This window comes from Mustela erminea, chromosome 14 (genome assembly GCF_009829155.1).
Source record: "Mustela erminea isolate mMusErm1 chromosome 14, mMusErm1.Pri, whole genome shotgun sequence".
In the NCBI taxonomy this organism is placed as follows: domain Eukaryota; kingdom Metazoa; phylum Chordata; class Mammalia; order Carnivora; family Mustelidae; genus Mustela; species Mustela erminea.
In genome coordinates this window covers 14,879,804-14,898,049 of record NC_045627.1, presented here as the reverse complement: position 1 = coordinate 14,898,049, position 18,246 = coordinate 14,879,804, and the positions used below count along the sequence as shown (strand labels likewise).

At 38.3% G+C, this 18,246-nt stretch overlaps 1 protein-coding gene across 1 annotated transcript in view; it reads right to left on the bottom strand.

The window, feature by feature from the left end:
• LOC116573473 (ERO1-like protein beta) overlaps positions 1–18,246 on the bottom strand; it is a 60,762-nt gene that overhangs the window by 32,272 nt on the left and 10,244 nt on the right. Inside the window, exon 2 of the mRNA XM_032313636.1 lies at positions 9,238–9,321. Within this exon, the coding sequence (XP_032169527.1) occupies positions 9,238–9,321 (84 nt within the window). The remainder of the gene's footprint in view (positions 1–9,237; positions 9,322–18,246) is intronic.

Sequence of the window (18,246 nt, the reverse complement as noted above, 5' to 3'; positions counted from 1 at the left end):
GCTTTTCTAAAGGTTTGATGCTAAATACAATAACTTGACTTATACAAATCTTAACAATAAACCTTTTAGACATACTGGTGTAGGCATCACAGATGATTGTTATGAATGACACATAACAATCACAGAAGAGAATTATTAGAAGTAATGAAAAGTGTAAAACTAATAACTAAATCAAGAAGTAAATAAACCAGCTGGTATTGAGGCTGGGAAGATGATGGGGTAGGAGGACCCTAGGCTCACCTCATCCTATGGATACAACTAGAAAACAAAAACTTCACACAAATAATCTAGGAAACAACCCAAAGACTGGCAGAACAAACTCTGCAACTAAAGGCAGAGAAGAGGCCACATTGAATTGGGTAGGAAGGGTAGAGATGTAATGGGGAACGAAACAGGCTTTGGCCATCTGCAGTCAAGAACTGGAGGTACAGGGAAGGGTGAGAAACAGACTATCCCACATGCATGGGGAAGACCAATCCCCATAACTTTTGGTTTTGAAAGCCAGAGGCTCCAAATTTCAGGAGTTCCTACAACCAGTGGGAGTTGAAGCTTGGATTTTTAAAAATCAGCACCTCCACTCTTGGAGAGCTGAAAGGCATTAGGAAGCAGAGTTCCTGCCCTTAAAACAGACAGCGGGGTGGGGGGAATAGGACAAACAGCCCAGGTAGCTACAACATAGAAACAGTTGAAAAACAACTAGGGCATATGGGAGGGAGACTTACTAATCTCAGAGCATGTCTTGAAAGGCAGGGATCACAGGGAGACCCCTCCAGGAACAAAGGAGGCAGGCACCATTTCCCTCACCTCCACATCCCCACTCACAGCATAAACACATAGGCACCTGTGGGAACCAGCACTATGCAAGGCTTTCTAGCTAAATTGGCAACACTGAGCTCCACCCACCCACACCTAGTAAGGTCCCCTTTTTGACACATTTGTGTCAGTTCTGGTTTTGGATCCCTTCCCATGGAAGACCAGTGTAAACATCATCAGTGCAGCTTATTCTGACCCACACGTTTTGCAGGGCCTCAGTGTGGGCAGCTGTGGACCTTGCAGAAGCTCAAGACACAGCCTGTTGTAACTGGTACCCCACCCACACAGCCCTCCATCCATCAGTGCAGGAAACAGATCTCTCACAAACAGACCAGCACACACCTTGTTAAAATGTGCAGCACTCCAGCGGGGGACCAAACACAGCTCACAACAAGCTAAGAGAGCCTCTTAGACAACTGGACTAAAGGAAAAGCTGGCCAGGACACAAGAGCAGAGCATATGCAACACACACAGGAGACAGTCCCTGATGTGCCAGGTCCCGGAGTATAGGGGACAACTCTACCACAGGGCACTACAGGACATCTTGTTCATAAGATTGTGAACTTCAAGAGGAGGACACAGAGCTGACTTTGCTAACACACAGAAACAGACACAGAGGATCAGACAAAATGAGATAAGGAATATGTCCCAAATGAAAGAACAGGACAAAACCACAGCAACAGATCGAAGTGAAATGGATATAAGTAGTATGGCTGAGAAAATTTTAAGTAATGATCATAAACATACTCACTGGGCTTGAGAAAAGAATGGAGAACATCAGTGAGACCCTTAACACAGAAATAAAAAGGAACACATCAGAGATGAAGAGCACAATAAATGAAAATAAAAATACACTAAATGGAATAAATAGTAGGTTAGAGGAAACAGGCAAATGAATCAACAACCTGGAAGACAGAGTAAAGGAAAGTAATCAAGCCGAGCATGTGAAAAGAAAAAAAGTTATACAAAATGAGAATAGACTTAGGGAACTCAGTGACTCTATTAAGTGCAATAACATTCAAATTACAGGGATCCTGGAAGAAGTAGAAAAAGAAGAGAACAGAAATTTAATTTGAAGAAATAATAGCTAAAACTTCCTGAATCTGGGGAAGGAAACAGATACTGAGATCCAGGAGGCAGAGAGATCCCCCAACAAAATCAACCCAAGGTGATCCACACCAAGACACATAGTAGTTAAAATGGCAAAAAGTAGTGATAAAGAAAAAAAATTAAAGCAGCAAGAGAAAAGAAAACCGTTATATACAAGGGGAAACCCCATAGAGATATCAGCTGATTTTTTTACCAGAAGATTTGTAGGCCAGAAGAGAGTGGCATGATAGATTTCAAGTGCTGAAAAGAAAAATCTGCAGCCAAGGATATTCTATCCAGCAAGCCTATCATTCAGAATAGAAGGAAAGATAATGCGTTTCCCAGACAAACAAAAACTAACGGAGTTTATGACTACTACCCCAGCCATACATTAAAGGGGACTCTTTGAATGTAAAGAAAAAACTGTAAGTAAGAGTAGGAAAAGTAGGACAAATAAAAGCAGTAAAAATACGTGTATCTGTAAATATCAGTCAAGAGATTCACAAAGGATATAAAATATGACACCATATGTCCAAAATGTTAAGCAGAAAGGAATAAAGAATGGGTTTAAACTTAAATGACCATCAACTTAGCACAGACTGCTATATGCAAACGATGTTATATACAAACCTAATGGTAAGCACAAATCAAAAACCAGCAGTAACAAATAACATGGAGGACATGGGGAGATGGAGAGGAGACAGGACTTGAGGGAAATTGGAAGGGGAGATGAACCATGAGAGACTATGGACTATGAAAAACAATCGGAGGGTTTTGAAGTGGTGGGAGGTGGGAGGTCGGGGGAGTCAGGTGGTGGGTATTATAGAGGGTACATATTGCATGAAGCGCTGGGTGTGTGCATAAACAATGAATTCTGTTACACTGAAAGAAATAAAGAAAAAAAAAGCCAGCAATAGATATGCAATGGATAAAGAGAAAGGAATCCAAGTATATCACTAAGGAAAGCCAAAACACCACAAAAAAGAGCAAGAGAGAGATCAGAGAAAAACTACAAAACAATCACAAAGCAAGTAACAACTTGGTAATAAATTTATATCTACAAATATGGGGTGTCTTTGAATTACACAGAGTGGATAAAAAAAACAAGAGCCATCTATAAGGCTGCCTACAAGAGACTCATCTCTGATGTAAAAACAACTGCCGACTGAAAGTAAGAGGATGAAGAAAGATTTGTCATCCAAATGGATGTCAAAAGAAAGCTGGAGTAGTAATACTTAAATCAAACAAAACAGACTTTAAAACAAGACTGTAACAGGAGATAAAGAAGAACAGTATATGATGATGAAGGGGAGACTCCAACAAGAAGATACACAATTATAAATATTTATGCACCCAACATGGGAGCACCCAAACACACAGTTAACAACATTAAAAAAAAAAAAAAACTAATCGATAGGAATGCAATAATAATAGGAGATTATAACACCCCTCTTACATCAATGGACAGGTTGTCCAAACAGAAAATCAACAAGGAAACAATGGCTCCATTCATCAGATCAGATGGATTTAAACGATATTTTCAGAGCATTCCATCCTAAGACAGCAGATACATATTCTCCACAAGTGCACACAGAACATTTTCCAGAAAAGATCACAGATTAGCCCATAAAATAAGCCTGAACAAATTCAAGAAGATGGAAGTCATACCATGCATCTTTTCTGACCACACCACTATGAAAATGGAAGTCAACCACAGGAAAAAATCTGAAAAGAGTGCAAATTCATCAACATTAAATAACATGCTACTAAACAATAAATGAGTCATCCAAGACCTCAAAGAAATAAAAATTACATGGAAACAAATGAAAATGAAAACGCAATGGTCCAAAATCTTGCGGATGGAGCAAAAGCAGTTCTAAGAGGGAAGTTTAGGATCATACCAGCCTACCTCAGGAAGTAGGAAATATCTCAAACAACCTAAATTTGCATATAAAGGAGCTACAAAAAGAATAACAAAACCCAAAACCAACAGAAGGAAGGAAATAATAAAGATTAGAGCACAAATAAATGATACAGAAAATTTTTTAAAAACAAAATAGAAGAAATCTATGAAATCAGGAGCTAGTTCCTAGAAAAGATAAATAAAACTGATAAACCTTTAGCCAGGCTCACTAAAAAAAGGGGGAGGGGTATATGAGAGAGGACCCAAACAAAATTGCAAATGAGAGAGAGTAACAATGGACACCACAGAAATACAAGTAACTACAGGAGAGTATTATGAAAAATTACATACTCCAAACCTGGACAACCTAGAGGAAATGGACAAATTCCTATAAACTTATGATCTATCAAAACAGCAACAGGAATGGGGCGCCTGGGTGGCTCAGTGGTTTGGGCTGCTGCCTTCGGCTCGGGTCATGATCTCAGGGTCCTGGGATCGAGCCCCGCATCGGGCTCTCTGCTCCGCAGGAAGCCTGCTTCCCTCTCTCTCTCTCTCTCTGCCTGCCTCTCTGCCTACTTGTGATCTCTGTCTGTCAAATAAATAAATAAAATCTTTAAAAAAAAAAACAGCAACAGGAAGAAAGAACATTTAAACAGACTGATAACCAGCAATGAAATTGAATCAGTAATCAAAAAATTCCCAACATGAGGCGCCTAGGTGGCTCAGTGGGTTAAAGCCTCTGCCTTCAGCTCAGGTCATGATCCCAGGGTCCTGGGATCAAGCCCAGCATGGGGCTCTCATCTCAGTGGGGAGCCTGCTTCCCTCTCTCTCTCTGCCTGCCTCTCTGCCTACTTGTGATCTCTCTCTGTCAAATAAATAAACAAAATCTTTAAAAAAAAAATTCCCAACAAACAATACTCCAGGACCAGATGGCTTCATAGGCAAATTCTATCAAGCATTCCAAGAAAAGTTAATACCTATCCTTCTCAAAATATTTCAAAAAAATGAAGAGGAAGGAAAATTTCCAAATTCATTCTCTGAGGCCAGTATCATCCTGATACTGAAGCTAGGTGAAGACACCATTAAAAAACAGAACTATAGGGGCACCTGGGTGGCTCAGGGGGTTAAACCTCTGCCTTCAGCTCAGGTCATGATCCCCTGGTCCTGGGATTGAGCCCTGCCTTCCACTCTCTGCTAAACAGGGAGCCAGCTTCCCTGCAACCAACACCCACCCCCGCCCTACTTATGATCTCTGTCAAATGTCAAATAAATACATAAAATCTTTAAAAAAAAACTACAGGGCACCTGGGTGGTTCAGTGGGTTAAGCCGCTGCCTTCGGCTCAGGTCATGATCTCAGGGTCCTGGGATCGAGCCCCACATCGGGCTCTCTGCTCAGCGGGGAGCCTGTTTCCTCCTCTCTCTCTCTCTGCCTGCCTCTCTGCCTACTTGTGATCTCTCTCTGTCAAATAAATAAATAAAATATTTAAAAAAAATAAAAAATAAAAAATAAAAAAACTACAAAAAATAACAAAGATTTTTTTAATTAAAAAAAAAAAAAAACTACAGGCCAATAACTTGATGAACATAGATGCAAAAATCCTCTACAAAATACTAGCAAACCAAGTCCAGCAATCCTTTAAAAAAAAAATCATTCACCCTGATCAACCTTTACTCCCAGGTTGCAAGGGTGGTTCAATATTTACAAATCAATCAGTGTGATACATCATATCAGTAAGAGAAAGGAAAAGAAGCTTCAGATTTCAACAGATACAGAAAAGGCATCCAATAAAATACAGCAACAATAACCCTCAACAAAGTAGGTTTAGAGGAAACATACCTCAACTATAATAAAGGCCTTATAGAGAAAATCCATTATACTCAATGGGGGAAAAACTGAGAGCATTTACCGTGAGGTCAGAAAAAGGACACGGATATCTACTCTAACCGTTTTATTCAGCTTAGTACTGGATGTCCTAGCCACAGCCATCAGACAACAAAAAGGAATAAAAGGCAACCAAACTGGTTAAGGAAGAAATCAAACTTTCACTATTTGCGGAGGACATGATATTCTGTGTAGAAAACCCTAAAGACTCCACCAAAAAACTGCTACATCTAAAAATGAATCCAGTAAAGTTTCAGGACATAAAATCAATGTACAAAAATCTGCTGCATTTCTATACAGTAATAAGGAAGCAGCGGAAAGAGAGATTAAGAAAACAATCCCATTTACAACAGTCCCCAAAATAATAAACCAGCTATGAATAAATTTAGCAAAGAGGTGAAAAGACCTGATTGTGAAAACTTAAAATATTGATGAAAGAAGCTGAAGATGACACAAAGAAAGGGAAAGACAGTCCATGCTCATGGATTACGAGAACAAATATTGTTAAAATTTCTATACTGCCCAAAGCAAGCTACACATTTAATGCAATCCCTATCAAAATACCAACAGCATTCTTCATAGAACTAGAAAAAAGACATCCTAAACTTTGTATGGAACCACAAAAAGACTCTGAAGAGCCAAAGCAATCTTGAAAAAGAAAATCAAAACCGGAGGGAACACTATTCCAGATTTCAAATTATATTATCTGTAGTAATCTAAAAGTTATGGTACTGGAACAAAAATAGACACTTAGGTCAACAGAACAGCATAAAAAGCACAGAAATAAACCCATGATGCTACTGTCAATCTTTGACAAAGGAGGCAAGAATATTTAATGGGAATAAGTCTCTTCAACAAAGGGTAACTGCTTGGCTGCATGCAGAAGAATGAAATGGGACTTCTTACACTGCAAACAAAAACTCAAAATGGATTATGGACCTAAATGTGAGACCTAACACTATAAAATTCTTAGAACAGAGCACAGGCAGTAATTTCTCTGATGTTGACCATAACAAGATCTTTCTAGGTATGTCTCCTGAGGCAAGTAAAACAAAAGCAAAATAAGCACTTGTGATTACACTAAAATAAAAAACTTCTGCCCAGCAAAGGAAACCACCAATAAAACTAAAAGAAAACCTAACTAACTGGTGGAAGATATTTGCAATGACATATCCAACTAAGGATTATTATCCAAAACATATAAAGAATTTATATAGCTCGGGGCACCTGGGTGACTCAGTGCATTAAAGCCTCTGTCGTCAGCTCAGGTCATGATCCCAGGGTCCTGGGATCGAGCCCCGCATTGGGCTCTCTGCTCAGTAGGGAGCCTGCTTCCTCCTCTCTCTCTCTACCTGCCTCTCTGCCTATTTGGGATCTCTGCCTGTCAAAATAAATAAATAAAATCTTCAAAAAAAATAATTTAATACAGCTCAACACCAAAAAATATCCTAAATAATCCAATTAAAAAATGGGCAGAAGATACGAACAGACATTTCGCCAAAGACAATATCCAGATGGCCAACAGATACATGAAAAGATGCTCAACATCATGCATCATCAGGGAAATGCAAATCAAAAACAAACTGAACTATCACCTAACATCTGTTAGAATGACTAAACTCAAAAACTCAAGAAACAAGTGCTGGTGAAGATGTAGAGAAAAAGTAACACTCATTCACTGTTGTTGGGAATGCAAACTGGTGTAGTAACTGTGGAAGATAACATACGGGTTCCTTGAAAAATTAAAAACAGAACTACCCTATGATCCAGCAATTATACTACTAGGTATTTACCCAAAGAATACAAAAACACTAATTCAAAGGGATATATACACTCCTATTTTTTTCTAAAGATCTTATTTATTTGACAGAGAGAGATCACAAGTAGGCAGAGAGGCAGGCAGAGAGAGAGAGAGGAGGAAGCAGGCTCCCTGCCAAGCAGAGAGCCTGATGCAGGACTCGATCTCAGGACCCTGAAATCATGACCTGAGCTGTAGGCAGAGGCTTAACCCACTGAGCCACCTAGGCACCCTACACTCCTATGTTTATAGTAACATTATTTACAATAGACAACCCATGGAAACAGCCCAAGTGTCGATCAATAGATGAACAGATAAAGAAGATGTGGTGTATACACATACAATGGAATATTATTCAGCCATAAAAAAGAATGAAGTCCTGCCATTTGCAAAACATGGATGGATTTAGAGAGTATAATGCTTAGGAAAACAAGCCAGTTAGAGAACAAGAATTACCACACTATTTCACTCACCCGTGGAATTTAAGAAGCAAAACAAACACAAGAACAAAAAAGAGACAAACCACAACAACAAACTCTTAACTCTATAGAGAACAAAGAGATGGATACCAGAGAAGATATAAGGAGGGGGCAATGGCTGAAACCGGGGAAGTGGATTGAGAGTGCACTTATCTTGATCAGCACTGAATAGTATATGGAACTAATGAAGCACCATTTTGTACACATGAAGTGAATGGACACTATAAAACACTTTTTTTTAGCTATATAGCACATTAGTAAGTCATTCAGCAATATATGACTAAGGTCTATAGATTAGACATTTGTATTATAAAAATGTTAATTTCCTGATTTTGTTAGTTACATTGTGGTTACGTAAGAGAATAATCTTGTTTTTAAGGAAACACAAGTAATTAGCAGTATTGTATCCCCTTGTTGGTAATTTACACCCAAATAGTTCAGAAAATAATATATACAAAGAGTAATAAAGCAAACGTGATAAAAATTCAGAGAATCTGAATAAAAATAAATGAGGACTGTTGGTATTATTCTCCCAATTTTTATGTAGCTCTGAAATTATTTCAGATGAAAAAGTTAAAAAAAATATTCTTAAAGGAAAATGAAGAGGATTTTTTAAATTGTCCCTTTACAAAGGACATTGGTTAAGGTTTTTTCCCCATTTTTAAGGATAACAAACTAGATTAATTGATTAGGTAAGAAAAGTAAAAAGTGAAATGAAAACACAGCTTATAATGAACTATTGTTTAAGAAGAATTAACTATGGTATATGTCTAAAACAAAAGTCTAAAATATAAGTATAGCTGCCTTTTTTTTTAATGTAACAAAACCACCAAGTGAAGACCTCATACCAAGCCTGAAATTCCTCTGCTTTACAAAGCACTCTAATTCCCACTCTAAATGTAAAAGTTAAGGTCCACTAACATCACTTTTCTTATGAAATAAAAAGCATATTCAACAAAGCATGAAATAAGAGTTAGCCAATTGTAGATCCAGTCCTAGAACAGGCTGCCCAGGCTTCCACCTGGCTTAGAACCATACTATACTTCCACAACCAATCAATACTACTGGGTACAAGAGCGTCTTCAAACCCATTTTGGTGACAAGTATAAAATAAACCTTCAAGAATGTGGTTAAAAGAGAGAGGTGACAGCATATGAATTTGAGGACAAGTCTAAATCCATTAACAGTGGCCTAAAATATAAATTCATGCTTATCTAAGAGCCCAAGAGGAAGCAATGTTTTCCTTATTATTATTTTTTTAATTTATTTTACCTCTGGACAGGGCTCCACATGGCAGTCTTTTATTGAACAATGGCCATCTTCTGCCCAGAAAGGACATGGTCGCTTCAGATTGACCTTGAGAGAAAGATTGGATAAACGTTAGCACACATATGGCACAGTTCTTCAACACTCTCTAGGTGTCCCTGTGCTGCACACCACTGATGTGGTGGTGGGAAGAAGAAAAAGTCCTACCCTGTGGCATCTATAGGGTTCAAAATTTGAAACTGCAGTTTTTCAGACACCCAGTTGTAATATTAATTTTAAAAAATAACTGTTATTAGTCCTCTGACACTTCAAAAAATAAATAAAGTCCAAGTACACTGCTCACCTGCAGACCCTGGGCAGCATTTTACTCTGATGTCTGTCAGCACCTTACCTGTTAGGGTTCTCCCGAGCGCCCACCCGCTTCAGTGTGCACTGAGCACCCACTGTCTGCACTGTGTAGGGTTTAGGGCAAAGAAGATATATAAAAAAGTACTTCACCCACCTGGAGTCTACTGGAGGGAATAGAAATTATAAATGCCTGTTTAATTACAAATTGTAGTAAGTGCTACAAAGAACATCCAGAGTTTCTTGATGGAAAATAATGGGGTTGGCGGACAGTGACCTTCTTGACTGCTTAGTGTAACTGGGGATTTTGTTTATTATATCTTATTTTTTACATTTAGGAAGATATGGGATTTTGTATATTAAGTTTATAGCCTGCTATCTTAATGCATTTTTTTATCATTTTTGTTCATTATTTAAGTTTTCTAGTATTATTTTGTCATTTATAAATGGAGATAGTTTACTTATTCTTCATAAATGTTTATGCCTCTAGTTGCTCTCTCTTGTTTGGTATGCTAATTAATATCTCCAGCAGTAAAGAACAGTGGGTACCCTGGGTCCCTCACCTAAGTGAGAATTCCTCGACTATTTCCCAACAAGCAAGATGGTGGCAATGCTAATGTTAGGATTAAAATGATCATGTTAAGGAAGTATCCATCATTCCTATTAAATTTTTTAAAAAATCAGGAATGTGTGTTGAACTGTGTTGAGGACCTAAAAGCCTTGTTCCTGCATTCTTAGAATAAGATTAACTTGGTCAGTATATATTTTTCTGTAATATGCTCAAAACTCCACATCATCTTCGATTTCACTTCTACTCTCACAGCATACATTCACCCCATCAGATATGTCTATTGGTGTTACCTCTTATGTACGATCTTCATTTGCTTACTTTTCACCTCTTCCAACTCTACTGCCCTATTCCAACTCCACTTTTCATCTGGTCTCATGCAAAAACCTACATGGTTTCTCTATTTCCTATTTCACACCCTGAGAGTCTGTTTTGTACAAATCCCCCCAAAAGCTTATTACACTTACACTAAAATTCAACATCCTTACATAAGATTTTCTCATATGGCTCTTACTTTCCAACTCTCCATATCTCACTCACCTTGCTCCAGCCAGGCTGAACTTATTCCTCAAACACGCTCAACCTTTATGCCTTCACTCAAGACGTTTATACCTGTAGCTCTACTCTCCTTCCCTGGAATGTTCTCTCTCCACATCTTGTCACGGCTTTCACGTTATGTAGGTCTTTACTCAAATGGCACAGCATGGATACCTTCCTTTCCTGATCATCTTCTTTAAAAGTAAAGCTACCTAACTTCCCCACCCCATTAATTTATTCTGTCTCCTACTTTATTCTTCTCCATAGCATTAACCTTAGTAAGCATATGACATTAAATTTCACTGTTTATTGTTTGCCTTCCTAATCTGGATAAAGCTTCATGAAGTCAGAGTCTTTGTGTTATTCACTATTGTATCCACAGCACTTAGAATAGCACCTACCTGCCTGGGTGGCTCAGTCAGCTGAGCATCTGCCTTCAGCTTAGGTCATGATCCCAGGGTCCTGGGATCAAGCTCTGTGTCAGGCTCCCTGCTCAGTGGGGAACCTGCTTCTCCCTCTGCCTGCCACTTCCCCTGCTTGTGCTCTCTTTCTCTCTGACATACAAACAAAATCTTTAAAAATAATAACAATAAAAATAGGAAAACTCTTTAAAAAAGAGTGCCTATTGGGCGCCTGGGTGGCTCAGTTGGTTGAACAACTGCCTTCGCTCAGGTCACGCTCCTAGAGTCCCGGGATTGAGTCCCGCATCGGGCTCCCAGCTCCATGGGGAGTCTGCTTCTCCCTCTGACCTTCTCACCTCTCATGTTCTCTCTCACTGTCTCTCTCTCAAATAAATAAATAAAATCTTAAAAAAAAAAGAACGCCTACTGCAAAGTAGTTATTCAATAAATATTTGGTGAATAAAGAAATGGAATAGATAGTATAAGAAACTGTAAATACCAACTCAGCAGCCAACTGAGCAGTTGACAGGGGTAGACTGGCTTCCACCTAGATATCCTTGCTCAATTATAAGTATGTTTGCATGTGTTTAAAATTAACCTATTCTCTTTGCTTTCTTTTTCTGCCACTAGTGTATGAAAAGTATACTAACGGTGGTTAAATGTCCTTTTTGTTTAATTTGTAGGTTGGCAGAACTAGAGAAAAGAATAATCATCATCAGAATATCCTTGACTTGGAGACAAATGCATTAACTAGATCACTGAATTACCCTCCCTTGGGAAGTAAGTGGATATTTCCATTACATATGGAATAATTTCATCACATTGATTAGAATGTTTTCTTAGAACACTGTTATGTTTGCCTATCCAACTTCCATTTTTCCTCCTCCTGTAAACCCTAACATTCCATTGAGAATCAATCACTCCCCCTTATATTTATGTAAAATAGGATTGTTAACCAAAGTGTCTTTCCCTCTTTTGGTCAATTAGAAACCTGTGTAAGTGTTTTTCCAGAAATTAGGGAGGAATTTCTTCCAGAAATTTGATATAGAGTGTTGCAAAAACAAGGGAAATGGCTATTGCATTTCTTACTAGGCACATGACATAATAAAATTTTTTGTCACCTTCAAAAAAAAAAAAAAAAGGGCAATGACTAATGGTGCCAAAATTTTGGTGGTGACATAAAAATAATGGCTATTAGTTCCTGCTCTAATTTCTTTTTTTATCCTCAGAAATATTTAAAGACTAAGATAGCTATATAGAATCAGGATAAAAAAAGAAAATCATGCTCAATTTTTAAAATAAACTAAAAATGAGTATCAAAGAAATTATAAACCCAATCGAATACTGAGAGCAAGAGCAAAACAAAGCATAACAGCAGCTTTTAAAATACTGTTCTTCGATTTAAAATACTGCTTTTGAATATTGCTTATTGTTGCTACCTTTAAACTAGCATTGGTTATTTTGTAAAGGTCTAGAGCAGAGCGCTCAATTTAAGAATCAGTTCCTCAGTATTACTACAAAGGTTGTTCTACTTGTGCCCTCAGTCTGGTTCAGCAACCCTTCCAGTGAGCTCCCCAGGAACCATATGCTGCTGTGGTACTTACACTGAGAAAAGCACTAACACAGGACAGGGCCCAGCAGCACAACACAGAGCCTGGGAGGGGTCTAGATTGTGGAGCCTAAATTACAGTGAAAACTGACAGATAAGTAAGTCTGTGGCACTTTCAGCTTCTGTGGAAGTAGTCTCTGTCCCAAAACTGAAAGATGAGGGATTTCCCAAACACAGGAAGAGGGTTCAGGTTCTCAGTGTTCAAAAAGACAATCAGGTTTTACTACATACTTAATATATTCCAGTGATTAAAAAAAAAACAAAAAAAAAACAAAACAAAAAAAACCAGAGCATTCTGAGAAGTCAAAATGGGTTTTCAAAAAGGTCATAAAAGTCACATCTGTAGAGAGCTATGTAAAAATTTTGCTCCTAAAGGAATCAAAAATTATAACTCTACTTTGTAATAAGGGAAGTAGTCTCACTCTTGCAATTTTTTTTTTATTTTGGGGAAGATTTTGAAGGTGTTAAAGTTATCGATGCTATCGATGTCGCACAGGCAATCATCCAGGACTCCGGTTACCTGGGGGTGGGGAATATATACATATAAAATTTAAAATATGTAAATTATAGATATTTCAACCTTAGCAAATCTGTACTATTGTATAAAAAGGTAGTTTATTCATTTGAGGTAACTAGTCTTTGTTAAGATACGTAACATTAAAGGGGTGCCTTGGTGGCTCAGTTGGTTAAGTCGATTAAGTTGTTTTAAGCCAGTTAAGCCTCTGCCTTCAGCTCTGGCAGAGATCCCAAGGTCCTAAGATCAAGAGATCTGCTCAATAGGGAGCCTGTTTTTCCCTCTCCCTCTGCCACTCACCCATTCATTCCTTTCCTCTCTCAAATAAAAACCTTAAAAAAAAGATACATAACATTAAAACAATCATTTACTTTTTATATGGCCAATTAGGTAAAGAACAACAGAAGGATTAAATAGATATACCTATTCTGAAGAACTAAGCATTAGTGGCTAGAGAAATATATTGAATGTTCCTCCCTTCCCCAAACATACATAAAATCCAAATGTAGCAGGAATGCTAAAGCATTTCTTCCAAGACTAACCTAAAAGTCACAGACTATAATAATACTGCTGTAGTAACCCCATCTTATTTTTCTACTGCCATTTATTGAACACTTATGTGATAGGCACAGTGCTAAGAACATTACATGTTATCTCATTTATTCTTTAAATATTCTATGAAATAGTTATTATTATCCTCATTTTACACATAAGAAAATTAAGGCTTAGCATAGTTAAAATAATTTTTCCAAAGTAAAAATGAGACTTAGTCCCAAATAATCACACTTAAAAATACATGCTTTATCTACTACTCAAAGTATACATTAACTGAACCAAAAATGATATTTACAAAATGAGTTCAGGATCCAAAATTTCCATAAAACATTCTTCAGCTAAATTTAAAAATGGGACTCATGGACATCCACATATCAGATGAATCTTCAGGGAATCAGGTTGAGTGAAAAAAAGCCAACCTCAAAATGTTACTTATTATGTTATTTCATTTATACAACATTTTTTTTAAGATTTTATTTATTTAACAGAGATAACAAGTAGGCAGAGAGGCAGAGAGAAAGAGAGAGAGGAGGAAGCAGGCTCCTCGCTGAGCAGAGAGCCCAATACCAGGACCCTGAGATCATGACCTGAGCCGAAGGCAGAGGCTTAACCCACTGAGCCACTGAGGCACCCCTACAACATTTTTCAAATGGAGAAAAGTTTGTTGGTTACCAGGGCTTTAGGACTGGAGTAGGGAGAGGAACTGGAGTCAGGGAGAAGGGTAGAAAGGAGGGAGAGTGGTTATAAAAGGGCAAGAAGAGAGGTGCCTGAGTGGCTCAGTCAATTGAGCTTTTGACTCTTGGTTTCAGCTCAGGTCACAATCTCAGGGTCATGAGACTGAGACTCGCAATGGGCACATGCTCAGTGGGCAGTCTGCTTGAGATTCTCTCTCTCCCTCCTCTGCCCCTCTCTAATCCCTCTCTAAAAAAATTAAATCATTTTTAAAAGGGCAAGAGGAAGGATCCTTGTGGTGATGAAATCGTTCGGCATCTTGACTACGGTGGTGCACACGTAAAAGTGGACAGAATATGTACAGATGCAAGGGAGACTAGGAGGGATCTGAGTAAGATCAGCGGATGCGTCAGTGTCAATGTCCTGGTGATAATACGGCACTGTATGTTTGCCAAATGGTACTAGTGGGTTAAACTAGATACAGTGTAGGTGGCATTTCTTAAATTATTTCTTACAACTGCATGGAACCTGCACTTACCTCGATTAAAATTTTTATAAAAAGGGGGGGGTATCCAGGTAGTTAAAGATCATTTGTATGATCCATTGGAGGAATCTATGCACAGGTGTTCAGAAAATGGAAACCAGAAATTCCCAGTTGTTTCTTTCTCATGTTTTCCCACTAGGAATGCAAATGTGTCCCCAAACTCCCTACAACACAAAGAGTCAGAGGTATATTATCTTTAAAGAACAAAGGATCATTCACAACAATTTTCGCTGTAGAATTCCAGATGCTTTACTATCCTAGTTACTAAGATCCTGTCACTAACTATTGAATTTTATTCCATTTCTCTAGCTTACTATTTGTAAAACTTCAAATTCTAAGTAATTGTGGAGAGTGGGGGGGGGGAGTAGAAATACCAACTGACAACGTTCTAGGTTTTAAAAATACTTTATCCAGTGACTGCTCTTTCTTATCAAATATTTCTTAAATTGTTCCTTTTTAGTAAACCACCATATTTTTTAAAAATATTTTCATTGTGGTAGAGGCTGGGGTAAGGTATACAAAATTATCACGTACTTATTTCTAACTCTTAAATACTAAGACAAAAGCCTGCATATCACCAAATTTTTAAAAACAGAAATAGAGAGGTGCCTGGGTGCCTCTTGGCTGAGCATCTGACTCTTGGTTTCAGCTCAGGTCATGATCTCAGGGTACTGGGATGAAGCCTCAGGCTGTCCCTGCAGGCTCCCTGCTCAGCAGGGAAGCTGCTTCTCTAGCTCTCCCCACCCTCCACCCCTTCTCTTTCTAAAATAAATAATCTTAAAAAAATAGAAATAGAATATGGCTATTATCTTTTAAGTCCCTTTCTAATTATAGCCATCTCCCTCCCCCTGGAGGTAGAATAACCTATTTTTGTTAATTACATTTCCTTGCAATTTCATCACATATGATATATCCCTAAACAATATAGAGGGTTCTTTTTGTTTTTGAACTTTAATATTAATGACATGTTTTTTTTGCTAAGATTTTGCCAGCTACCCACCATAATGAGTTTTATGGTCATTCATTTTCCCTGCTGTAAATGTTGTATTATATGAAAATATCACAGTGTATTTATTCTATTGTTGACCTGTAAGGTCGGCAGAATAATGGCCCCCAAGATATCCATGCCATAATTCCAGAAGCTAATGAATATGTTACAGTACATGGAAAAAGTGACTCTGCATATGTGATTAAGATCTTGATATGGTAGTTAATACTGAATTATTTAATCAAATTCAATACTAAGATCCTTGTAAGAGGAAGACAGTGTCAGAGTCAGACTGGAAGGTGCTACATTACTGGCTTTTAAGACAATGGAAAAGGACACAGGCCAGGAACACAGCAGCCTCTAAAAGCCTGGGAAAGGGAAGGAATGATGATTCTCCCCTAGAGCCTCCAGGAGAAATGCAGCTTTGTTGATACCTTTATTATATCCCTGTAAGACCCATTTTCAGACTTCTGGCCTACAGCATTACATGATCATAAATTTGTATTATTTTAAGCCACTAAATTTGTGGTAATTTGTTAAAGTAGCAACAGGAAACTAATGCAATCCATATTTAGGTTGTTCCCAGATTAAGTTAAAGAACAATGCTACACAAACACCTTTTTCTTTATCTCCCTATATATATTTATAAGAGTTTCTCCAGCTTATATGCTTACAAGTGAAATTACTATAGCTCATTTCCAAAATAGGTATACCACTTCACAATCCTACCAACAGCAGATAGAAGTTACTGCTAAATCATATATTTGCCATAATTTGATTTTTTTTAAGATTTTATTTGGGGCACCTGGGTGGCTCAGTGGGATAAGCCTCTGCCTTTGGCTCAGGTCATGATCTCAGGGTCCTGGGATCTGAGCCCCACAGCCCTCCGGGTCTCTGCTCAGCAGTGAGACTGCTTCTCCCTCTCTCTCTCTGCCTCTCTGCCTACTTGTGATCTCTGTCAAATAAATAAAATCTTCAAAAAAAAGATTTTATTTATTATTTGACAGAGATAGAGAGCACAAGAAGAAAGAGTGGCAGGCAGAGGGATAGGGAGAAGCAGGCTCTCTGCTGAGCAGGGAGCCTGATGTGGGGCTTGATCCCAGGACCACAGGATCAAGACCTGAGCTGAAGGCAGCTGCTTAACCAACTGAGCCACCCAGGTACCACAATTATTTGATATTTAAAAAAATTTTTCCAATATAGTAAGCAGGAAAGAGTATCTGATTTTTTTACTGATGAAGTTTAATGTTTTATGTTCCATAATACATGTGTATTTCTTGTGTGAAATACCTGTTTTTCATTTTTCTACTAGGTTGCCTTTTTCATGTTAACATGCAGGAATCAATACTTTTCCCTATTCTGGTACATTCTTCTGGAACTCCAACCTGACATATTATATTAGACTGTATCTCTTAAGCTCTCTTTAAAATTTACTAACCCATTATCTCTCTGAGCTTCCTTCTGAATAATTCATGCTTTTATTTTCCATTCATTCATTCATTCATTCAAAATATTTGAGAATCTACCTCACATAAGCCTTGCACTGTTGTTCTACCTGCTGGGAGTGCAAAAAGAGAAGAAAGAAAGAAAAAAAAACAGACAAAAATCTCTGCTCTCCATGAGCTTACACGCTCATAGGAAAGGGGGGGGTGAGCCACATACAGAGTCTGTCAAATGGTAATAAAGTAACAGGGAAGCCAGGGAATAGGAATTTTAGGACTGAGTTGCTACTATTTTCAAAAGGAGAGTTACAAAAGGTCTCAGTCAAATTTTGGCAATGCTTGAAGAGGGAAAAGGAACAAGCCACACAATTTGGGAGAGTGGGAAAAGCACTCCAGGCATTGGGAACACAAACTATAAATGCCCCGAGGCAGTCAACTTGCCCAATGTTTCTGAGGAAAAATAAGGGGGACTATGTAGTAGATGAAAGGAGAAATAGGAGACCATTATAAGACTTTGGCTTTACTGGAACCCGGGGTTTTCTCACACCAACCAAGTCTCCAACTCTCCAACACCAAGTGAATGCCCAAATCAGTTTTGATGCCACCTGGAGTCAGAGCAGACCTCACGGAATTAAGGGCTCAGACACACAGACTGTCCCCACCTTAGATATCAGCCCCAAGTTCCAAGCCACCTGTACTTCTGACTGACCAGCTATACACCGGGGTTCCCATGACTCTCTTCTCTGGTTCAGTAATTTGCAATGGCTCACAGGACCAAGGAAATGCTTATGTGTACTGTAAAGGATACAACTCAGGAAGTACTGAAAGACCCGCGGATCC